Source organism: Mesocricetus auratus, unplaced genomic scaffold (genome assembly GCF_017639785.1).
Source record: "Mesocricetus auratus isolate SY011 unplaced genomic scaffold, BCM_Maur_2.0 Super-Scaffold_100676, whole genome shotgun sequence".
Taxonomy (NCBI): Eukaryota; Metazoa; Chordata; class Mammalia; order Rodentia; family Cricetidae; genus Mesocricetus; species Mesocricetus auratus.
In genome coordinates, this window is record NW_024429266.1 from 103,120,011 (window position 1) to 103,144,502 (window position 24,492).

The 24,492-nt window shown below is 55.7% G+C and overlaps 2 protein-coding genes across 4 annotated transcripts; one reads left to right on the forward strand and one right to left on the reverse strand.

The window, feature by feature from the left end:
- Positions 1-6,821: 6,821 nt before the first annotated feature.
- Positions 6,822-19,909, reverse strand: Mob3a (MOB kinase activator 3A). 2 transcript variants are annotated; one of them, XM_005083293.4, is made up of 5 exons: positions 19,761-19,909; positions 16,024-16,109; positions 12,386-12,874; positions 9,745-9,947; positions 6,822-8,614 (listed from the first exon to the last, which is right to left on the reverse strand). In XM_005083293.4, exons 3-5 carry the CDS (start codon positions 12,804-12,806, stop codon positions 8,585-8,587), a joined length of 654 nt encoding a protein of 217 aa, XP_005083350.1. In that variant the 5' UTR covers positions 12,807-12,874; positions 16,024-16,109; positions 19,761-19,909; the 3' UTR covers positions 6,822-8,584. The 2 variants fall into 2 exon arrangements, with proteins under 2 accessions (XP_005083350.1, XP_021090488.1); XM_021234829.2 differs by lacking the exons at positions 16,024-16,109; positions 19,761-19,909 and adding an exon at positions 15,965-15,988.
- A 440-nt stretch (positions 19,910-20,349) lies between these two features.
- Izumo4 (IZUMO family member 4) lies at positions 20,350-23,060 on the forward strand. Of its 2 annotated transcripts, XM_013122909.3 has the most exons (10): positions 20,361-20,726; positions 20,819-20,899; positions 20,981-21,052; positions 21,484-21,510; positions 21,606-21,681; positions 21,792-21,839; positions 21,933-21,947; positions 22,172-22,189; positions 22,381-22,395; positions 22,758-23,060. In XM_013122909.3, exons 1-10 carry the CDS (start codon positions 20,483-20,485, stop codon positions 22,843-22,845), a joined length of 684 nt encoding a protein of 227 aa, XP_012978363.1. In that variant the 5' UTR covers positions 20,361-20,482; the 3' UTR covers positions 22,846-23,060. The 2 variants fall into 2 exon arrangements, with proteins under 2 accessions (XP_040594880.1, XP_012978363.1); XM_040738946.1 differs by lacking the exons at positions 22,381-22,395; positions 22,758-23,060 and adding an exon at positions 22,276-22,368 and having other exon boundaries at positions 20,350-20,726.
- The last annotated feature ends 1,432 nt before the right edge of the window (positions 23,061-24,492 follow it).

Sequence of the window (24,492 nt, forward strand, 5' to 3'; positions counted from 1 at the left end):
GTAAGACCTCCTTTTGCCCAGCAGAGACGACCCTGGGCCCCTGGGAAGAGCAGAGTGGAGCAGGGTTGCAACAATTTTCACTGGGAAAAATTTCCCCTGGCTAAGCAGTGTTGTTACACTCAGCTCTCCGGGGAACCTGAGGAGAACTGTAACAACTTTGTTGGGGAAACCCTCTCCTGCCAGAGACCAGCTGATAATACTGGGAAGCCTTTCCCTGAACCAGGGCTGTAAGCTCCTATATTTATTGTGGTATTCTTGGACCCCGATTGCCAGAATACCTTTCCATCTGAGCTGTAACACTCAGTATTCTTTGGCTCCTGAGTGCTATAATCCATCCCTGCCCATCCCATCAGATCCATAGAAATACTTACATAAACTACATTGTCTTTGCTAGTAATTGGCGTCTGCAGATCTTTATCTCCAAATCCTCATGCCCCAACAAGGGTTGTTAACTCAGTCAAGGGCAGTCAAGAGTAACCATTTCCTGGCAGACATAAACAAGGACTTCAGATCTGTTGTTAAAGGAACTTGCCAACAAGCTGGACAACCTGAGCTCGTTTCTGGGACCCACAGACGAGAGATGGAAGCCATGACTGCATGTGTGCAGTGGCACACGCACACACACACAGACCTAGCTCTCAGGAGGCACAGGAGCAGTCACGTTCAAGACCAGCAGTAGCTTGGAGCTAGCAAGCAAGACCCTATCTTAAACTAAGAGGATACATGTGGCTGGGATGTGGTCCTGGGGGGCGGCTGGAGTTCACTCTCAAGTATGGGCTCCCCTGGCCAGCTGCGCACACTGACCACAGGGATAACCCTAAGCCGGAGCTTTTGCTCTGTGCAGTTTAGTTCTGACACTGGGGAGAGGAGCCAACCTGCAGAGCCCTGATTGAGGTGGCAGTTCGGGGTGTGCCACCCTGTAGGTACCAGGCAGGGCGGGGGAGCTGTTCACTCAGCCCTGCCCTGCCCTGCCCGGGCAAGCTGCCAGCTTGCTGTGTCAAGTCTCTACCCCCAGCCTCCTGTTTACAAGCCAGGCTTCCAGTAGTGTGGGACACTCAGAGGCCTCCCAGCAGCAGCGGCATGGGGGTTGGGAGCTGGGGTGACCACAGTGCCTGACTTCCCCTATTGGCTCAACCTCTGCCCCAAGATGTCACTGGCTCCCTGTGGCTCCCTGCAAAGGAATGCTTGCAGGAAGCCTGCCTGAGACTTCTGTTTCCTCTCTCTTTCAAGGCTAGGCATGGCTGGTCAGGTGATGGGTGGGTCTAGCCTGAGCAAGGGAAAGACACAGCCAGGACTGGCAGGAAGGATGAAGGAGATCCTGTGCTTCCTGCCCCTACCCCAGTATTCCAAGGGAGGTTGCTAGCCTTGGAAGGGGCTTAAGGGTTAGGCCGGGCAGACCAAGGCCACCAGAGCACTTGGTTTGAGCAGACTCAAAGGGAGGACAACAGGAAATGAGGTGGACCCAGGCAGACAGCCTCAGCTTCCTGTGTCAGCTGGCTCAATTCCTAATAGGCTGACTTCTTGGCTTTCTTTCCTTCTTTGCCACCAGGTTAGGACGTTTCCAACTGCTAGGACAGCACTCACTGCTGAGCCAAGCCCCCAGCCCCTCACTGGGGATTCTGGGCGGGGCTCGACCCCTGAGCCATGCTCCCAAGCCCAGGTTTTTGTTTATTGTTTTATTCTTTTTCTGTTTTTGAGGCGGGGACTCTTTTGTGGCTCAGTTTAGTTTCCAGTTTTCTGGGATGACAGAGTGGGCCATCAGGTTCTCCCAGCTCAAGCATTGTCCTCCCCTTCTGTTCCCACCACGGGCCTCCGTGTACACCAGTCTTGCCTTGGGTTCAGCATTCTGTCCACATACATGAGTGTGAGCAAGAGCTGAACTCATGACTGAGCTCTGACACCGGGACGGCTACAGAACACCTACACACCTGTACCTTTCGGGAGGGCAGGGTTCCACCCACTCAATGCTGGCGCCTCAGGCTCATGGGACTCCATACAGAACCCTCAACGACAAGCAGGCTCTGAGAGAGTCCACAGCCAGCCGGGCGGTGGTGGCGCACACCTTTAACCCCAGCACTCGGGAGGCAGAGGCAGGTGGGTCTCTGAGTTCGAGACCAGCCGGGTCTACAGCGCGAGTTCCAGGACAGCCTCCAAAACACTATAGAGAAACCCTGTCTCAAAAAACCAAAAAAAAGAAGTTCACAGCCTGTGCTCCAAGTTAGAATGTAGAGCTGAGGTAATTAGGTTTGGTGAAGTGCACTCTGTTTGCATGACACTCACCCTGCTCCCTGCCTCCAGACAGCTCACTGAGGGCACCCCAGTGGAGACACAGGCACCCATGCAAGCAAAACTCGCCCTTGTGACCAAGAGACTGATCTGATGCAATTGGCTGTAAGCAGCCCTTCCAGCTGGCTGAGTCATTTCACTGTCCCCGTCACTGAGCAGGGCAGGACAGAGCCAGGGCCAGTTGGTGTCCTGTGCTGGGAGTTGGAAGAATCCCGGGAGTGGTGGGTGTGGCCTGGGAGTTGGTCTGACCAGACTGTGAATGTTTTGGCAGCCTTGGGGCCGTCCTCACCAGGTCACACCACACAAGTCCCACCCTCTCGGGGTCCAGCTGCACTCTGTCCCTAAGGGAGTGACAGAGGCTGTGCAGTGTGGCTGGGAACGCTGGCTCACCAGCTGGTTCAAAGTCACCGCCCTGTCCTAGTGAACCAGTCACCGGCGGTCAGTGCACTGTCTTCCTGCTCTTGCCTCCTGAGGGAATCATGAGGACACCAGGTGGCTTTGGGAAGTCTAGATCCTGGTCACCTGTTCTTTCCTGGTGGGACTTAGGGTGTCACATAGTAGAACCTGGAGTGTGCATGGAGACTTTAATATTTAGGGTGCCCATGAGGCCCTGGGAGGGGTGTGCTTGTAATCTCCTGGGCCATAGGGGACTCCGAAGATAAAAAAAAAAAAAACTCGAGCAGGAGACCAAGTATTACTGGATGCCTGGTGTGACTGTGGGGTCAGGCCTGAGGCAGGGAGATCTTGCACGGCCTGTTTCGGGAGACTGAGGAAAAGGCTGCTGACCTCTACACGCTGGGACAAGCATCAGGGCTGCAGGGAGAGACCAAGCCAGCCACACAGGCCTTATTTCTTAACCTTGTCAGATGTGACACCAAGACATGTAAAATGACCAATCTGGGCCCTTCCAAGCTCCTAAACTTGCAGTCAGCCTGCCAGCACAGGAAACTGAGGCAGGCCCTGGCAGCTAGTAGGAGAGGGTCCAGAGCACAGGCGCTTCCAAAGTGCAGTCGTGTGCCTGCCATGTACATCCATAGTCCGTCTGCAGCCCGGCACGCCAAGAAGCCCGCGGTCACTAGGCAACACATTTGCAGAAGTCTCCGGAGCTCATCCACTGTGAAAATACCAGCCCCAGACTCCAGGAGGCTGGCGTGCCTGAGCCAACTCTGGCCAATGAGATTGCTGGCATCGAGCATTGCCAGCCACTCTTAAAGGGACGATCAGGAGTAGCTGACTACCTAGGCTGAGGTCCCGGTCAGAGTATGAGCTGGGGATTGGGAGTCAGCAGGCCAACTAAAGCCCACATGGTCCTTCACCTGACGACTGAGCCAGTGTCTCCTGGCCTGAGCCTGGGTTGGGTCTCCCATGCCTCAATTTTTCTTTTCTTTTTGGATTTTTATTTGTTTTTTGGTGTAGCCCTGGCTGTCCTAGAATCACTCTGTAGACCAGGCTGGCCTTGAACTCACAGAGATCCACCTGCCTCTGCCTCCCGAGTGCTGGGATTAAAGGCTGCGCCACCACTCGGCTCTCTCTAAACATTTCATGTGTGTTTTGCCTGCATGTGTATCCGTGCAGCACGTGTTTACCTGGCATCCACAGAAGCCAAAGGGCACCTGTGAGCTCCCATGTGGGCTCTGGTGTTGTGGGGTGGGACACAGGTTTCAGCCAGTAGAAAGTATTAGCCAGCAGGTACACGCTGTGGCTGCTGTCTTCGTCTAGACCCTAGTGACGTAAGCCTGAGCTTTCCTCAGGGTGAGTTTTTAAGCACAAAAACCACATCCTGGGTAGACACACTTCAGTTAGCAAGAACGGTGAGTCAGAAGGGGAGCACGGAGCCCAAAGGCCAGGCTAGTGCATCGGAGCCCTGTTTCAGCAGGCACCAACTTTGTGGCCTGGATAACACTTTCACCGTGGAGTCAATTGTGCTAAAGTCTGGGACTCTTTTTTTTTTTTTCTGAGACAGGGTTTCTCTGTGGCTTTGGAGGCTGTCCTGGAACTCGCTCTGTAGACCAGGCTGATCTTGAACTCACAGAGATCCGCCTGCCTCTGCCTCCCAGTGCTGGGATTAAAGGCTGCGTCACCAACGCCCGGCTTCTTTCTTTTTCTAGTAGAGGGAAGATTACAGGTGAGGGGTGAGAACTGGGGTGCATGATATAATTCCCAAGTAATCAATAAAAAGTAGACTCACTGAATATTAAAAAAAAACAAAAAGCTTAGGGTCCCCTGACACCTACTGAGATGTGGGGGACCCCCAGAACTCGATGCTCAGTGGCATGTTCCAGACACAGGGCACAGGGGCCACTCCTAGAGGTCCCTGGAGCGGGTGGAGCCAGTGTCAAGTGGAGACAGGATGTCTAACCAGCTCACGCCCTCCTTAAGCTAAGAGACGCATTTCATCGGCATCCCTTTGGGGGGACAGACGTGTTATGAAGGGTGCCCATCTGCCTTGTCAGAGGCCCGGGACTGTGGTCTTTGTCTACTGAATTGCTCTACCAGGTGGCCGCTGTGGCGGTGTGCCAAGGCAACAAGGCAAACCAACACTCACTGCAGTCCCCAGCCTCCCCCGAGTACGTACCTGGCTAACCCTGGACACAGGCTGTGCCTCAGAAGACGCGGAGGGCCAAGCATAGCAGGGCGTCTCTGGGGATCCAGGCCGGTTACCTGAGTCATGACCGGGCCACAATGTCACACACTGGGACTAAGACTAAGCGGGCAGTGCTACCTCACCCCACACAGATGCTCCCACAGCCAAAGGGCCCTGAGCGGGTTTGCATGGCGGGGGCATGGAGGCGGAGGAGCCTGACTCGTGTCCTCAGACAGGGAGCTGGGTGCTGTGGGAGGCTGGGTGCTGTGGGAGGCTGGGTGCTGTGGGAGGCTGGGAGATGGTGCTCCAATGGTCTTACCCGCCCTGGAGACTCGCTGGGGACAGTGTCCAGGTGAAGGTCCCAGGATGAATGAGGCAGTGGCCAAAGAAATATCCAGGAGCTCCGGGTGTTGGTGGCACACACCTTTAATCCCAGCACTTGGGAGGCAGAGGCTGGTGGATCTCTGTGAGTTCGAGGCCAGCCTGGTCTACAAAGTGAGTTCCAGGACAGCCTCCAAAGTCACAGAGAAACCCTGTCTCGAAAAACCAAAAAAAACAAAACAAAACAAAACAAAAATCTTGGAGCATGGGCCATGCACCCGCGGGGTCAACCGAAGCTAAAACGTTGGCACTAGACAGTCCAGGGCTAGCATCCCAGCACACAAAACAGGCCAGGTGTGCCCTGGCCACGGCCTTGCTATTACCCCAGGAAAGAGGTATGGAGGGACACTGAAAACACGGTTCTCAGTGACAATTCAGACGGGAAAGGTCACACTGTGGGACACCACAGCAGGAAATGCCTGGGGCAGGCAAACCCAGACTCAGGGTGCTATCCACTTGGGAGGAGGGGGACACTGGTGGCCATGCCTCTTGTCCAGGGTAGGCCTGTGCCTTTGGCATGGGCTCTGTAACCTCACTGGTTGAAAACAGGCTGACCCACGTCAGCCCTGCAGCTCAAAGATCTACAAACCCTGGGCCCTCGGGAGAAGCAGTGTGCTTTAGTGAGTTGAAGCCTGAAGAAGCGGAGACCATCCCAGCCACTTGCCGCGGACCCAGTGGCTGCTCTCCTGCCTTAGCCCGCAGCGCCCTCTAAGGATGAGAAACAGCACTGCACCAACGCCTAGGGGCGCCAGGCCACCCCGGGCTCCCTGCAACCCACAGAGACAGAGGCCTTCTGCAGCTGCCAGTGCAAGCCTGTCACCCCACCGCCCAGGAGGGCCGAAGCGTCGTCACCAACTGGAAATCAGGAATCTTGTTTCAGGCCACCCGAAGGGGCTACACAGGGAGACCTCGCCACAAAACTGCTCTTACGTTGGCATCTCCTGCCAGTCCATCCACGGAAAGAGACTCACATGCTGTCAAGACTGCTCATTTCTCACATAAAACAGAGCGGTAGGAGGCTAGGCGGTGGTGCTCTGCAGGCAGAAGCAGGTGGCTCTGAGTTCGAAGTCAGCCTGGTCTACAGTGTGCATTCCAGGACAGTCAGGGCTACAGAGAAACCCTGTCTTGAAAAACCACCAACCCGCCCCCACCACAAAACACCCCGGAGGAGTGGAGCTGGCCTAGAATTCCCCATTGAGGGACTGGGGGTGTGGTCAGGGGTGGAGCCCCGCCCAGAATCCCCCTTCTAGGGACTGGCAGTGGGCTACAGTCCCCCAGTGAGCAGTGGGGGCATAGTTCCCTGCCTAGAACCCCCGAGAGTGGAGCGGGGCGTGGCCACGGGTCTCCCTCAGTGAGGGGCCGGGGTGTGCACAGGCTCAGGGGAACACAACACACAGCGCGCGCACACATGCACCATAGGAAACGTCGTCTCAGAAAAAGAAAGGCAATCGCAGCTACGCAGTCAGTCTGCCCTGAGCAGCTTTGCGTTACTTTGGCTCCATGGGCCCTTCCCAAAGCTGTCACCAGTCCTCTGGCAGGGTGGGAGTGGACACCAATGACAGCCAGCTGCCAGAGTGTGAAGACCACAGCTTTATTCTTAGGCTTGTACCGAGGGCATGGATGAGGCGATGCGGGCCCCTCCCCTGGGCTGCTGTGTGGGCTTCCGGGAAGGAAGATACATTCAGTCAAGCCTTGAGGGCTGGTCTCCGGGTCCTTCCAGGGCAGGTGTGGTGGCTTCTGGAAGGGCCTGGGGAGCCAGCCCCTTAGGCTTTGGGCTCAGGCACTGATATCTTGTTAACTAACTACTCATTTAGCTCAGTGGCAGCCTCCCAGATTTGGGGAAACAGCCAAAATTCTCTGGGGTCTTCACAGTGCACAGGTCTCGAGGGAAGGGCCAAGAGGGTCAAGGACTGGAGCTGGGGACAGTCACACCATGCCCTCCATGGCATGACAGAGTGGTGTCCATGGAAGTTTGGTCCTGTGGCCACAGGGCCACTCACGAAACGTTGGGACATAGTATGCTGCCACCGAAAAGGAAGACCTTGCTGCCACTCTCCAGGGAACTGAGGATGCCAGCAGGCGCTGGGAACCACGTGAGAATTCATCCCTGGATTCTGGCTCCAACCAGACACTGTGCCCAAGAGGGCAGCCACTAGAAACTGGTTAAATTTTTTCTCTAAAATTTCCAGATGGGCTGGGTGTGGTGGTGCATGTCTTGAACCCCAGCACTTGGGAGGCAGAGGCAGGTGGATCTATAGGAGTCTGAGGCCAGCCTGGTCTACATGAGTCCCTGGTCAGCCAGGGACTCCAAAAAACAAAACAAATGGACTGGGCATTGTGTCTAACATGTTTAATCTGAGCACTTGGGAGGCAGAGGCGGGAGTCCTCTGTGCCTGCAGCTGGGTGACAGCCGCACCTCAGCTGACTCTCCCCTCAGCTGGCTCTCCCCTCAGCTGGCTCCCCCATGTGCTGCAGCCACGCCTTTCTCCTCACACTCACTCAGCAAACTTTGCCCACGGAGCCATCCCTTTCTAATTTGTTTTCTTTTTGATTTTTGAGACAGGGTTTCCCCTCTATAGCCCTGGCTGTCCTGGAACTCACTCTGTAGACCAGGCTGGCCTCGAACTCATGGCCTCCAGAGTGCTGGGATTAAGGTGTGCATCACCACTGCCTAGCTGTCCGTTACAATCCTTTTTAAAGACAATCTTGTTATGAGACCCTGGCTGGCCTGACTCAGTGTGGAGGCCAGAGTGGCCTTGAATTTGCAGCAATCCTCCTGCCTCTGCCTCTCAAGAGCTGGGGTCACAGGCATGCAGCATCTGTGCCCTTATGACCCTGCAAAGACCCCAGAGCGCTCTCCCCACACAGAGCGCTCAGTGCTCAGAGCCCTCGCTGCCAGTGTCTGCAGTGCCAATGATCAGAAGTGAGCACTGAGAGCTGGTGGGCACAGGGGGGCGTGGCACATCAGGACAGCTTTAGAGGCAGGGCTGCTGCCCGTGGTCACCACAGAGTGCGGCTCTGAATGGGGGGAAGCTGGTGCCACCGCCCCTCCCCTGGAAAGAGGAGGGCAGAGCTACAGCCACACATACCAAGTCCATGGCTGCGGCACTGGATATGGAGAGGGACAAGGGGGTGGCAGACAATGGTCCAGGTGAGCCCGGTGGCCAGGACCACACAGGGTTACAGAATCCAAGTTCAGCCCCCTGGAGACCGGTAAGGGGACAGGACAGAGCTGCAGGGCTCACAGTCACGAGAGGTGTGCTGCTCCTGAGGCGCAGGCTGTACACGAACCTCCCAGCTGTCTCCCTGAGTCTCCTTGGCCGGGTGGGAACCTCAGTGACACATCCGTGACGTCATTTCCTTCTGTAGAGACCAGGGAGGTATCAAAAGACAGCCCCTCAGTGTGGGACACACACTGGGGGGCAGGGGAGCAGAGGGGAACAAGAAGCTGGACAGTGTGTGGGGCAGGGGCAGCTCCCTGTGGCGGACAGAGAGCTTGTACCTCTGATTTGGGGCCATGTGGACATGGGCTGTGATTTAAGCCCACCTGATGCATGGCGCGTGGGGACAGGACAAGACTCCATCTGCAAGCACCAGGAATGCCCCTCCAGCCGTGGGAGGTGGAGGCAGGAGGATCGGGGATTCAGGGCTAGCCTAGGCTACACGAACAAAAACTACAAACTACAAAAGCAGGCTGTGGGCTGGTGAGATGGCTTGGGGGATAAAGGCATCACACGGTGGAGGCTCTCTCATGCATGTCACGCAGCCATGTTCGTACACAGAAAAACATTAACACAGGTAAACAAAACGCCATACAATTTTACAAAAGCACGAGACTAAACACACGGCTCAGCAGTGATGAGCACCAGCTGCTCTCAGAGAACCCAAGTTCAGTTCCCAGCACCCACATGGCAGCTCACAACTGTCTGTAACTCCAAGATCTGACACCTCACACAGACACACATGCAGGCAAACACCAACACACATAAAATAAAAATAAATAAATAAAAAAAAGACAAATATCAAAAACAAAACTGCCAGGCGTTGGTGGCGCACGCCTGTGGGATGGGATGACCATGTGCACCATCCCTGGCATGGCAAACTAGGAAATCTGGGGCCTTTGGCTCTGGGGCAGGTGCTAGAGGGCTCCATCAGCATGGGGAGGAGGGGTCCTGTGGTCCTCTCCACACAGATAGAGCCTTCAAGTAAAGCATGACACTGGCCGGGCGGTGGTGGCGCACGCCTTTAATCCCAGCACTTGGGAGGCAGAGGCAGGAGGATCTCTGTGAGTTCGAGGCCAGCCTGGTCTACAGAGTGAGTTCCAGGACAGCCTCCAAAGCCACAGAGAAACCCTGTCTCGGAAAAAACCCTAACCCTTGTGTGTGACCCCAACACTAATGCCACCCTCTGGCTGGCATTCTAGAACAGAGCGCAGCAGAGGCTGGACGGTGGCCTGATCCCACCCAGGCGGGAAGCAGGGTGCCGGCACTCACCAGGGGCTCTAGCTCCTTGGGGTCCATGAGGCTGAACTCAGTGACAAAGTAGTAGAAGTGCTTGTAGCAGGTGTTCACATGGGCCTCGGAACCCATCTGCGCGATGCGGTCGAAATGGTGGATGTACACGTGCACGAACACGCGGAACAGCCGAGACAGGATCTTGCGCACGGCCTGCAGAAAGTTCTTGGGGAATGGTGTGCCTGGAGGTGGGCAGCGGGACCAGGAGAGACCACTCAGTATCAGCTGGCCGGGCACACCACTCCCCAACCTCAGTCCACTCAGCCCAGCATAAGATGGGCTCCACCTGGAGCCACACAGGTGAGAATAGATAAGGCTCAGAGATGTCAAGGAACATGCTCGAGATCACACAGCCAATGTCCCCATGCCAGGGACCAGTTTTCTGCCAAGGCAACTGTCAGCTTCCCTGGGGATTTGCCTGGTCTATGCCTGGGGAGCCGTCTCTGTGATGTGGGCCCTGGCCACCTTGCTCTGCCCTTTCCAAAGCCCCGGAAATGCCCTCAGGTCTGGCAGCTGCTCGCCCTGCCACAGCCCCGCTCCACCAGGCTCCATACCATCCTGAGGACCCCAACCGTACAGCACGTGAATGTACGACTACAGGGTCACAGGGTCAGCCAAGCCTGCCATGTCACCAAGTGTCCCCAGGGTCAGTGCTACAGAGCAGGTGGGCAGTACTTTTAGACCTCCAGGCCTGGGGTCACTAAAAGATGCCCCACAGACAACTATGTCCTGGTTGCCAGTGTGGAGCAGGTCTCTAGAGGCAGAAGGGCATCTACAGGTGGGTTCAGTCTGAGAACCTCTGGTCTCAGTGTAAGGACAGGGTCCTCAGAGGGAGGCGCACTTCCTGTACACAAGGGCGAGGCCTTGCCTTGCTACACTTGGATTACAGGTGACCCAAGGGGGCTGAGCTAGGACCATATAGTGACATGGGCACTTTTGCTTTACTTTGGTTTATTATTTTTTTCTGCTGCTGTTGTTTTCTTGGGAGCCTGGGCTGCCTCTAGCTGGATACACAGGAGCTCAGGGGTCACTCTTGAATCTCCTTCCTCCTGCGGGGACGACAAGTCAGCACCTCCACTTGCGGCCAACATGTGGTTTGAGTCACAGTCACAGCACTGGGAGACACACTCAGCAAGAGAGAAGGCCAGCGCCTTTGAGGCCACCACACCTCAGCCGCTTTTGTTTTGTTTTTTGTTTTGGAGCAGGGTTTCTCTGTATATCCCTAGCTGTCCTGGAACTCACTCAGGCTGGCCTCGAACTCAGAGATCTGCCTGCCTCTGCCTCTCGAGTGCTGGCATTAAAGGTGTGCGCCACCACCATACCTGGCTCTCTGGGGCATTCTACTGACTGTACCTTAACCTGAGTTACACCTTCGGGCAGCAGCCCGCATACAAGGGCATGGGAGGAGGAAGTGAGCGTTTGCTCTTTGTCTGCTCGCCCTCACTCTTGCTGGCAGGGGCATCTACCCTGCAGCTGAGACATTCCTTCAGTGTTAGAGCCCACTTCTTCAGGATCCCAGTGCAGACTGAAGACCAGCAGTTCCCCAGGAGCCTCCAGACTCCAGCGCTGGATTGGGACTGCTGAGACATCCGCCTCGTGGACTGAGCAACTACTGGATTCTTGGCTTTTCCATCAGGAGACAGCCATTGCTGGACTAGCCAGACCACAGCCTGTGAGCCATGCTAATAAACTCCCTTTCTAAATAGATACAGATTCATGCTATCAGTTATGTCCCCCTGAAGAACCTGTAAGTCACCAGCCCCAGGCCCATCTAAACTACACACTTCAATGTGTGGATAAAAGCCAGGCACTCCGGACGGAGGGAGGGGCAGGCTGATCTTCGGGAGTTAGAAGCCAGCCAGCGCTACATAGTGAGACCAAACCTATAAAGAAATAAATAAAACCCAAAAGATCGATAAAAAGCCGGGTATGGCACAGTCCTGTCATCTCAGCACCTGGGAGTCTGAGGCAGGAAGATCAGTGGTTCAAAGCCAGCCTCAGCTACATACTAAGTTCAAGGTCAACTTATGCTACAGAAGTTTTGTCTAAATAAAGAAAATAGAGGGCTGGAGAGATGGCTCAGAGGTTAAGAGCACTGATTGTTCTTCTAGAGGTCCTGAGTTCAATTACCAGCAACCACATGGTGGCTCACAACCATCTGTAATGAGATCTGGCGCCCTCTTCTGGCCTGAGTGGGGTCCCCCAGAATGTGCATGGAAATGTATGTTGTGGTAAGTATCGTGAGCCTGCGGCCTTAGATTGGAAGCTGCCATACAGCTGCCTCTTCCAGCTTAACTGGCAAACGCCAGGCCAGTGAGGCCAGTGAGAGACCTGTTTCCAAGGAAGTAGACTGTTTCTCTGATGACACCAGAGGGCTCCTCCAGCTTCTAAATGGACACGCACCCAAGTGTCTATACGTACCCAGAAATGAAATGCATGGACACGCACACACTCATGAGAAATCACCATGCAGTATAGCTGTGCCGGCACACCTTTAATCCCCGCACCCAGGAGGCAGAGACAGGCGAGTCTGTGAGTGCAGGAGGAACTGTGTGGCACGCACACCCACGCACACAGACCACAAAGCCAGCTGAGCACGCCTGGGCCCCTCATGACTCACCGACATTGGTTGGGAAGATGTCCTCATTGTTGATCTGCATCTCGATCCAGTCCATGAGCAGGTCCATGTAGCGGGGTGCGGAGAGCGCAGTGGGCTTCCGGTAGCGCTGCTCATCCTGCCAACGGTACTCGTACTTGGGGCCCCCGGACATGACTGGGCAGGACTGCTTGGTGCAGCCGTCACTGATGGTGCCGTAGATGAGGTTGACTCGGTTGAAGAAGTCCACCACGTGCACAGCCACCCAGTCGTTGAGGTCCTCGCCTGGCGGCAGCTGCACAGCCACCCGCAGGTCCAGCCCGGCGTTCAGAGAAGCCTGTGCTCGCTTGTGGAGCTCGAAGCGTTGCGTTCCAGGCTCGAACTTGCGCTTGGGTCGGAATGTTTTGTCCTTGTTGAACACTTGCTTCAGGAATGGGTTTGACATTTTGGTGGCACTTGTGTCTCAGAACAAGGAGTAGAGACCACGGTGGGATGATGTGGTCACCCCGAGGCCTGAAACAGGAGAGGATGGCATTAGGGCTGGGCACCCACACAGGCCTGCCAGTCCGGTACTCAGGAGGCCAGGCAGGAACATCCCAACTTTACCCCAGAGTAACTGTTATCAATAAAAATAGCCAGGAGTCCAGGCATAGCACACACTTATAATCTAGGTACCCAGGAGGCTGAGGCAGGAGGATTGCCCCAAGTTCCAGAACAGCCTGGGCTGCCGGGTAAGCAAAGAGACTTTTCTGAAATGTCTACTTTAGAAACAAAGACTGGGCCGGGTGTTGGTGGCGCATATCTTTAATCCCAGCACTCGGGAGGCAGAGGCAGGAGGATCTCTGTGAGTTCGAGGCCAGCCTGGACTACCAAGGGAGTTCCAGGACAGCCTCCAAAGCCACAGAGAAATCCTGTCTGGAAAAACCAAAAAAAAAAAAAAAAAAAAAAAAAAGAAAAAGAAAAAAGAAACAAAGAAACAAAGAAACAAAGACTGGGCTGGGCTTGCAGACTTTGGCAGGAAACAGCTTTACCAAAAGGGGCAGGTTCCTTGGGGACAAATGGTCATATGACACTAAATGATGGCCTCAGAGGCACCTGTGCTCTCCCCTGGCTCGATCCAGGCCAGACACTGCTCTCATTCTCCTTCAGGAACTGCGTGCGGGGGAGCTCATGGAGGTGACAGAGACAGGTGGAGACATCAGGGCCCCAGGACTCAGGCTGGGACTTGAGCCTTCTGTACAGACGTGAGGAAAAGCCCCAACTTAACACCATCTTTTCTTCCATGTGTCGGGAGAGAACCTAGGGCTTCAGTCAGAAGCCCTTGTCCTCAGCACACTCCAGGGACCACCCACTGCACCTCGCGGCCTAAGAGGGGCCAGGCCGTATGGGAGAGAGCCTGAGCTGGACTTTGGGGTGTGGCCACGAAATGAAACAAGGGAGCTTGGGACCTGGAGAAACAGCTGCAACAAAAGGGGAAGTCGTGAGGGCTGGGAAGTACTCGTGGTGTGGCCCCACCCAACACAGGCAGCCCCACCTCAGCACAGTAAATAACCTGTGTGGTTATTTTGGAGATAGGGTCTCAAGTAGCCCAGGCTGGCCCCTGCCCCCACTTCCTGAGTGCTGGGATGCCAGGTGCCACACTGCATAAACACCACATTCTTTAGTCTTTAGTACTTTTTTCTTTTCTTATGTGGTTTTTAACCTCCATGTTGGGCCTGTAGGGCCCTTCCTCAAGGAGACTGCACAGAGCTGAAGTCACCCACACAGAGCCATGACACCTATGGCACACGGCACAACTGCCCAGAGCCCAGAGGGACAAACAGCCGGGACCCACAAACTGGTTACTGAGCCATGCATAGGAGGAGGGTTCCGACAGGTTCCTCAGTGGGGGGCGTCGGACAGAAAGGGCCACAGTGTGGGACTCCACGACAGGAAATGTCCTCATTAGGTCAATTAGAGACTGGAGTGAATTGCGGGGGCTGGGAAAGGGATATCATAGTTCATAGGGTGATGGAGCGTTAGAGGTGGTGACTGTAAACCTTAGCTTGGACTTAACCCTGCCTTCTATGTCACAGGGCACAGGGATTAGGATGTCGACAAAGCTGAACCCAACCACTCTGAGTGCTCTGGACACTGGAAAGGAAGAGGCTCACACTGCGTCAACTCCACCACTCACAAACTGACTTTATAGGCAACACGGCTATGGAAAAATCTAGAAAACAAGAGGCTATAAACCATGCATGGTGGTTCATGCCCATGATCCCTGCGCACAGGAGCTGGAGGCAGGAGAATCAGAAACTCAAGGTCATCTTTAGCTGCATACCTCATTCCAGCCTGGGCTACATGGTACTCTGACACAAAAATAAAACAATGGTTTCCCATGCTGGCACACACCTTAGACCCCAGCATTCTGGGACGGAGGCAGGTGGAGGTCGATCTCTGTGACTTCAAAGCCAGCCTGGTCTACATAATGAATTTTAGGCCAGCCAAGGCTACATAGTGAATTTGGGGCCAGCCTGGTCTTCCTAGTGAGACCACCTCAAAATAAAAACAAAGCAGAGGTTGACAACTTATCCAACGATGAGCCTATGTTGGGAGTCACCAGGGTCACCAGTCAAGGCCATGGTAGCCTGGAGGCAGGAGTCTGTGGACACTAAATAGGCCCAAACTTCCCCATGGCAACTGTCCCCATGTCCCCACGCCCACCACTGCCTCAGCACTTGCTGGTTCACACTGAGGAGGCGGCCTGTAGCTCACAGCACACGGCACTTGTGAGGAAATGCCACCTCTAGTTCACACAGGTCCCCTGAGGCTCCCCTCACAGTGGCCACTGGGTTGGTGCCTCTGTGGGGCATCATGGCACACACAGGGTAGAGGAGTGTCCCTGGCACCTTTCCCAGCGCACACCGGGTGCCACCCAGCTTGGGACAGCCCCTCACCTCCCATTCCCACCACAACCAAGGGGGTCAGAGGTCTCACGTGCGCGCACACAGGCCTCCAGGCTGGGCCTCTCCTGACTCTATGTCTTCCCAGCCCTGCCCTTCCCCCCTTAGACAGGCCGACCAGTCTGGGGCCTTGGGATGGAAGCCGCAGGGTAGGCCGTTCCCACTGCAGCCCACAGCCCCACTCTGTCAGGTCTGCGTGTGACACCAGCTCTGGGTTTGGCCTAAAGGGGCCTTCAGAAGGTCTCTCCACCTCAAAGGGGACGATTTCTCCAGACGCCTAGGACAACAGGGTTCCAAAAGCTTCGCTCATTTGTCTGGTTCTTAGGTGTTATTCGGAAACACGGTCATTAAGTTGCCTAGGCTGGCTCTGAACTCATGGAATAGCTCAGGCTGACCCTCAAGTCTCAATCCTGCTTCAGTCTCCCACTGTCTGGGGTGACACCATCATGCCAGCCTGATGTGGCTCTTTATCTACAACATTTTCTGTGTCTCCTGCACTCCCCCAAGATTGTTCCCTGTCACGTGTCTGTGTCCTCTTAAAAAGCAGGATTTTTTTTTAAAGGGTGGAGCAAAGATTTTCTAGAAAATCTGGGGATAGATAGAGTATCTGTCAAAATCCACTGCTTTCTCTCAGAGGCAAACTTTCCTCAGCACAGACCTGGGCTGGCCAGAGCCTGTCACCCTCCTCCCGCACAGGCCCTGTCACCATCTGGTCACCTCTTCTCGGTCCTCTTAGTGGACTTCCAACAGCTGCTCAGAACTGGATGCCAGCACGCCTAGGTCCTCTTCTCCAGGCTGTCCCACTGAGGAGGAAGACATGACAGACACTCAGAACCTTCTAGAAGGACACAAGGCAGATAAAGCAGCTCTCCTACCCCAGCACCCACAGGCTCCTCTCCCCCCCTCTGAAGACAATAAAATAGAACTGAGTGCTGGATAACACAGCTCTGACCCCTCCCAGGCCAGGGTGCAGGGCTCAGGAGCCCAGGGTCACCCACTTCCTTCCGGAGGTTTCCACATCCTGCTACCGCCTTGGGGACAGGGCCCAAGCTGGTTCTATGTGCTCGCTTAGTGTGCAGGGCTGGCCAACGCAGGACAGGGTCCAGAAGCTGAGAACAAAGCAGTGTCCCAAGGTCACCTCCACACAGAAAGGGTCATTTTGGGGGCAGTGCCTGAGTCTTGGGGTTCATAGCCAATACCCTAACAAAGACGTGTGTTTTGACTCTGCCCACTGTGACACCATTTCAACCTCACATGAGGGACCACAGAACCAGAGGGCTGGCAGCAGAGCAGAGGCCCCCATAAACTGCCTGGACATCCCTCCAGGCCCCAAACAAGATTTTCTTTTTCTTCTCCCTTTTTAAAAATTCAAGGTCTCATGTAGCCCAGGCTGGACTAAGCTCACTGTATAGCCAAAGGTGACCTGAAACTCCTGAGTGCTGGGTGATGGGGGCTGGGATGGAGCCCGTACAGGGAGGCTGGTTTTCTGATCTAAATACAGAGAGAAAAAAACTTATCTTCAAATAACCAAAAGGTACAACTGGGCTGAGGGCTCAGTTCAGGAGGTGAACCCCCACCTAGAATTCCCCCAGTGAAGGGTTAGGGCCCATAGTCAGCGTGGAGCCCGCCTACAATGCCCCAGTGAGGGGCTGGGGGCGCGGTGGGGGTAAGTGCTTGGCTGGCAAGCATTCATGGGTCCCACAGCCCAGTCCCCTCGGGTAAAGAAGAGAGGAAAGGGAGGTGCATCCTCTGCAGGACGCCACTGCTCAGAGCCCTCCTGCATCAACAGGTTTTGCTCATTCTGCTGAAGACATTCTGGGAAAGCCAGATCTATTCCCGACTGCTGGAGAGTCCGGGGAACTTCCTCAGTGAAAGGCCACTTTCCAAGTAGGGGGGATTTCCACAGCACGGGACAGCGGCTGCAGAGATTACCCACAGGGACTTTCAGCGCATGGGGGTCATGCAGGACATCTAAAGAGAGCTGGGCCATCCCACCTGCTGAACATCAGAACGTCACATGTTGAGGATCTGATGTGGTACTGGGTCTGGTGTAGCCCAGGCTGGCCTTGAGCCTGATCTTCCCGCCTTTACCTCTCATGCTAGGCTGAGAGGCTTGTCCCACCATGCCTGGCTTTTGAAGTGGCAGTTTGCAAGCTTCATGAGAGAGGATTAACCGGGTATCTTGGGTTTCAAAATGAAACCAGGGAGGAACAGTAAAGCAGGGGCCAGTGAGCTCGCTCTACTTGCCGCTGAGTGGCTGACTGAGTTCCACAGAAGCCACATGGTAGGAGAGGACACACCCCCTCCATCCTCCTTCCACACAAAATTAACAAGTAAATAGGTAGATAAAAACTTCCTTAAGGCTCAAACAAAAGATCCCTCACCATTGCTGCATGGAGTGAGGCATGATTAAACTGAGTGCCTCAGACCCCAGACTGGGAGGCCACACAGAAGGCAGCACCTGACACCCAGAGTGAGCCCTAAGGACAGCCTGGTCATAAAGAGGTCACCTTGGAACCGAGCCCACTAAGTCAGCTGTGCCATGACCCTAAAACTCCTCTGCAAAGGCAACACCTGGGAAGCTGAGGCAGGAGGGTTGCCAGAGTGAGTTCATGGTCAGTCACAGTAATTTAGGAAGAGCCTCTTCTCCAATTACAGTGAACTTTACAGTGCCTGGGTTCTAGTATGCAGCTTTCGTTCAACTCAGGAGGCTGAGGCAAGATGATCCCTTGGGCTAAGAGCTCTGGGCCAAGCCGGACAACACAGCAGGATGCTCTCTTTTAAAATAATGCTGGGTATTGGTGGTGCACGTCTTTAATCCCAACTTTCGACAGGCAGAGGCAGACCGATCTCTGTGAGATCAAGGCCAACCTATTGAGTTCCAGAACAGTCAGGGCTACACAAGGAGACCCTGTCTCAACCCACCTCCCAAAAGAAGATATCCATCATACATTTGCTGATGGAATAAATGCCATAGAAACTTCCAGAAATGTTCTGGTTGCCTCATAAAAGAGAGAAAAGAGGCCAGGCAGTGGTGGCGCACACATTTAATCCCAGCACTCGGGAGGCAAAGGCAGGTGGATCTTTGTGAGTTCGAGGCCAGCCTGGTCTACAAAGCGAGTTCCAGGACAACCTCCAAAGCCACAGAGAAACCGTCTCAAAAAACAAAAGAAAAACGGACAGAGATGACGTGAACAATAGCATTCAGATGCTCTGATTTACAGGAGGACTCTGCTCCAATAAACCCACCATACATAGGACATGTCCATGGCTGCCTTTCTTGTTCTTGGGAGACTGAGGCAGGAGAACTTGGAGTTTGACACAGGCCTAGGATACGAGGGATTGACAAGCCAGCTGGAGTGTGTACATAGCGAGATTCTGTCTCAACATAAATAAAGGGCCCCCAGACCCTCACTGGGGGCTCCATCTTGACCATGCCACAGTTTTTCTCTTTTCTTTTCTTTTGGTCTGTGGTCTCTTTTGCATCCTGCTGTCCCCAGTTCTCATGTCTCTGAAGTCCCCTCACCTTCAGGACTACTCATGGGTTCCTCCATGTTGAAGGACGCATGGACCTGAGAGAAGAGTCCTTACTGTCCCCGGGTGCATCTGGGTCTCCAGCCTCCAGGGATGCCTAGGAAAGGGACACTAGGGGCCTCTAAGAGCTTATGGTCCAGGAAGAAACCTGAGGCTGAGAGGGAGCCCCGACTATGTTCCTGGTAGCAAATCAAGTATCAAGATACAAGGACACAGGTGGCTTGGAATATGTAAAAAGGACCACAGCTCACACGACACCACCTCTGCTCTGCATGTGGACCCAGGAAGGAGGACAGGAGAGAAAAGGACAAGTGGTGGCGGCCGCCTTTGATCCCAGCATTCAGGAGGCAGAGGCAGGCTGCTGCTTTCTGTGGGTTCCCACGGGCTGAATAGTGAGACCCTGTCTCAAAAGAGGAGGAAAAAAAAAAACAAAAGAGGAAGCTGCCACCGAGGTTAACTTCCTGTGATCTGTTCTCGAATCTCCCTGTCCGCATTTTTCAGTGGCTTTTTTAGGGGTTGTGCTGGTGAGGGGTCGGTAGCAGGGATAGAACCTAGGGCTTTACAGACCAGACAAACGGTTCTTCATCACTGAGCCAGAGGCCCGGACCTTCAATGAATTTTTAGTCAGAAACGTGATCGTTTCAAAGAAATGAATCAGACGGGAGGGGGAGGAGGGTCCGATTCAGCAGCTGAAGGCTAGCCTGCGCCACCTGAGACCTGGAGTATCACCATGGGGCTGTGACCCATGATGCTCGCCTTCCCCAGGCTGGTGGGCAGGGTCCCGGCGACCTGACGAGCCTCCCGTTGACAGGCAGGTCCCCACCGCCCGCTCGGGCCCCCGGTGAGTCGCAGCCTCCGTCGCCGGACACTGTCCCCCGAGGGATGGGTCCCGCCACCCTGGGCGCCCCCCAAGGACCCACCTGGCCGCCTCGGGACCGCCACGGTCTGCAGCCGACTCCCGCCTCGCTAAGCTTCGAACCGCGCCCGCGGAGGGACACGCCACACCCCGCCCTGGCCGCGCCCGCGGGCCGGATTTACTTCCCTTAAAGGGATGGGTCCCGGATGGAGGCGTGGCTGCGGAGCTCCCGAGGATCCCCGTATGAAAGGCGGGCGCTCCGCGCTGCTCATTGGCTGGCGCCCTGCGGTTGAGGGGCGGGGCCGATTTCGTCAGCTCGCGCGTAGGAACTGGCGCCAGCTCTGGGCACATGCGTAAACTGCCGAGGGTGGAACCTGGAGGCGGATTGGCATTCCCAGTGGCCACTTGTAACAGGGGCGGGTCCAGCCCTGGGGCGGAGCCAGACCCGGGGGCGGAGTCAGGCTGGAACCTGAGTGTCGCCGATACGGGGCAGGAAGGGACCTGGTCCTGTGGGTGTAACGAGGACTGGAACAGAAGTCTAATTGGCACGGGGCCAGGGAGGGGCGGAGCCCTGTACCGGACACGCCCAGAATCGTGGGCGCAGCCATATCTGGCGCGGGGTGGGTGGGGCCAGAGCCACCCACCCCGGCCAGGCCAGGCCGGGGGCGGGGATGGCGCGGCCGGGGTCCCGGGCGCGCGCCGTTGGCTGGTGCGGCGTGACGGGGTGTGGCACGGGCGGCGCCGTTGGTTGGTGCGCGGCTGGAGGGCGCGGCGCTGGCGGCGCTGATGGATGGGCACGGCCGGCCGGACCAGGCCATGGCGTTGCTGGTGTGCTTGGGCATGACGGCGGCGCTGGCCCGGGGCTGCCTGCACTGCGACGTCCATTTCTCAGAGAAGTTCTCCTTCTACCGCCATCACGTGAACCTCAAGTCCTGGTGGGTGGGTGACATCCCCGTGTCGGGAGTGCTGCTCACCGAGTGGAGCCAGAACACGATGAAGGAGCTCCACCTGGCCATTCCCGCCGAGATCAGTGAGCGGCGGAGCCCATCCCAGGGTCAGGAGAAGAGCAGCAGGGACCCCGGCCAGGGCGGCTCATCTGCTTCCTCTCCCTCCCGCCCTCAGCCCGGGAGAAGCTGGACCAAGTGGCAGGAGCAGTGTACCAGAGGATGGACCAGCTGTACCAGGGGAAGATGTACTTCCCAGGTAAAGGAGGGAAGCTGAGGCAGGGCCGGCGCGGGCCGCCAGGCGCCTGAGCTTGACCACTCTGCTGTGACTCCACATCAGGGTATTTCCCCAATGAGCTGCGGGCCATCTTCCGGGAGCAAGTGCGCCTCCTCCAGAACGCCATCATAGAGAGTGAGCAGTGGGCTCTGCGGAGGGGGCAGTGCCCGTGGCCGCAGGCACTTCAGGGCTGGGGGCACTGGAAACAGGGTTCAGGAGTGGTCACCAGCACACCCATCACCCCCTCCCATCTATGTATCATACTGGCCTCCTGGTGACACCGGGAGCATTGTGACCAGTCTTCCTCTAGGTTAGCTCCATCTTGCTCTGGGGGCCTCTGGAGGCCCCCTTCCCACTTCCATGAAACACATATAGAACATGCCTGTAATCGCAGCACTCTGGAATGAGGCAAAGGATTGCCACAAGTTCCAGGTCAGCTTGGGGGACCTTCTCCATGCCAGACTAGCCTGGGCTACAGAAACATTAGTGGGGCTCAGGGACAGGTCTTGAGCTCTGGGCCTTGTCAGAGGTCCTGTCCTGTTGTGTCCCCCCCCCCCCACCCCCAGGCCGCATCGACTGTCAGCGTCACTGTGGTAAGTGAACCACGGTCCTGGCTGAGGGCCACAGTGGCAGGAGCCCAGGTTGGGGGGGCCCAGAGGAGCCTGTGGCTGCCTCCTGTGTATTGCAGGCATCTTCCAGTATGAGACCATCTCCTGCATCAACTGCACAGACTCACACGTTGTCTGCTTTGGCTACTACTGCAAGTATGGCTCAGCCTCCTATCCCACTGCCCATGGGTCCCAGGATCGTCACCTGGGCATCGAGGGGACCCGGGCTCTGGGGATACCCCATCAGCAAGCCCTGTGTTCCCCAGGTCATCGGCACAATGGGAATCAGCTGTACAGGGCCTTATGCATTACATGTGAGTTGGTGTTTAATGGGCACCAGGACTCAGAGAGGGGGACACAGAGTGAGGCCACTTTGTCCCCTGACTCCAAACAAATTGTCATTGTAGAAGTGTGTGGCACAAGTAAGTTGCTGCTCCAGCCCATCTCCAGTTTATCTGAGACAGTGTGTGTGCCCTACGGTGAGGTATCTGAAGCTTACAGAGGCCCAGGAGGACCTCAGCCCCACCTCAGGCCCTCCAAGCTCTGGGAGGAAGAGGGCAGACCATCCTGGCTGAAGGGTCTTCACGAAGCCTAGGGTAGTTGTGGCAGACCTGGAGGGCCTAATTGGTGCCTCATTCTATTTCAGACAGGACGTAGGCACGAGGTAAGAGGCCTTCCATAGGGGAGGATTAGGATTTGCGGGTGGGGGTGAGGTCTTCGGGTCAGTGAGTGGGCGGGCATGCTGGGCAGGGCTGTGTACCTGTGCACACACTGGACATCTGTAACCACACCCCCATGTGTGGCCACTGCATGAACCGTGCTGTCCTCCTCTATGGCCTCGCCTTGGATGTGCAGAACCACCCCAACCTTGTGAGTGACCTGGGGAATAACACCATGAAGAAGCAGGTGGCCTGGGGGGGTATAGGGAACTGGAAAGCCAAGCAATCTCTGCCACAGAACCCCACCCCCACCCTAGTAAGGCCTTTCATTGTGGGTGTTGGCAGGGTGGATGACCCCGCCTGGCACTGGTGGGCTTCAGAACAGGCAGGGGTTGGCTTTAGTAGTGCATACCCATAACCCTAGCCTTCCAGGAGACCTCTGAGGTGGGAGTGTCTGGAGTAGAGGGCCAGCATGGGCTATATTAATGGGTTGTAGAAGGCAGCCTGGGAAGGGAGGCAGGAGGGCATGAGCAGACAAATGGGCTTAGGGCCCCTCCTCCTCCTCCCCCAAAGTCTTTCACCGAGCATAAAGTGTCTGGAACCACAGCACCTGGTTAACCTGACCTTGGAAAGCGCCTCTGAGTGTCTGACCCAGCACTGACAGCGGCTGCTTGCCCCCAGTCTCGGTGGGGGCCAGGACTCAACTGCACTGTTGCAGCCTGTTCCTCTGGAAGAAGCTAGCCATTGCCTGCCTCGGGTCACTCCCATGGAGCCCAGGTTGGGCCGGGGCAGGGGAGGTCAGGGAGATGGGCTTGTGTATAAATATCGGGGCCCCCAGAGATATTTTGATTAAAGTGCCCTGATATTTCTCATGAAGAACAATTCTTTTCTGCCACATCGACTGGGTATGTGATGTATTTGGGGTTCTAATCGTGTGGTTGTAGAGGAGTCCCAATGTCCTACCAATGGAGGGAGGGGCAAACAGCTGGCTGGCACCTGCAGCATCTCCTCAGGGTCCCGGGACTCTGACTTCCTCTTGAGAGCCTATGGGAGGGTTTGCAGAAGGGCTGTTCTGCCTCACTGAGGGGTCTCAGGTACTCCAGTATGGGCTGGAGCATGCCATGCAGTTGAAGCCCTGGAACTCTCCCTGCCTCTATTTCCTTAGTGCTAGGACGAGAAGTGTGTCCACTTGGCTTGTGGCGTAACAATGGAGCCCAGGACCTTCCTGCACTGAGCCCCCCCCCCAGCCCCCGAGATAAGGTGTCTATAGCCCAGGCTGGCCATGACCTCTAACCTCAGCCGCAAGGTGGACGCTGCAGTGGGGGTTTTACCACGGAAGACCCAGGTCAGGAGACAGGTGGGCCACGCCACAGAGCACCTACAGCAGGTGAACAGTCTAGCATCTGTTCACCTCAACGCAGGGACTTCTGCCTCCACTTCAGATTTTGCTGTGGTGTCCTCTGCCCCTACTGACAGGGGAACATGTCTCCATGTATGTCCCTTCAGATTTTGCTCATAGGAGCAACTGCACATAAGGGTGGATGCTTTTTTTTTTTTTTTTGGTTTTCTGAGACAGGGTCTCTCTGTAGCTTTATAGACCAGGCTGTCCTGCCTTTGCCTCCCGTGTGCAGGGATTAAAGGCGTACGCCACTGCCTGGCTTGAAGGTGGATTCATTTTACAAGGACTACCAAATGGCAGCATCTAGAGTCTCTCCTTCCTCGGAAGGGACTGGGACACTGCGTGTGGTGTTGGGAGCTCAAGCTACACTCTGAGGCCAGTCACGAACACAAGCAATGGTCTCTTTATACACACTGTTAGTGACAGCTGACATCATTATCTCTCTGGGTCCAGGGCAGGGCTAGCCAAGATGCTCAGAGCAGTGGGAGAGAGTACTACGTCATCCTTGAGAATACCTCAGAGCGACACTGGCTGGGGCCTGGGCACAGCAGCATGTTGGAATTTAAGTTGCAGTTGGCAGGGCTGAGTCTGCTGGCTGACGAAGGTGTGACTTCTTCCCGTGTCTCCACACAAGGTGGCAGTGAGCAGCTGAGACGCAGCAAGTGCATTCATTTTCCAACCCAAGATCCTCATGAGCCGTTAGTAAGAAGGGGCCTTTTGATTTGGGGATTGGAGAAGTGATCCCAGAAGTACTGGCTGCTCTGACAGAGGATCCAAGTGTTCAGTGAGGCATGCTCACAATCGCCTGGAGCTGAAGTTCCTGGGAACCTAGTGCTCTCTTCTGCCACAAGACGGGCACATGGTACAGACACATGATAATTTTTGCTTTCGGAGACAGGGTTTGTCTGT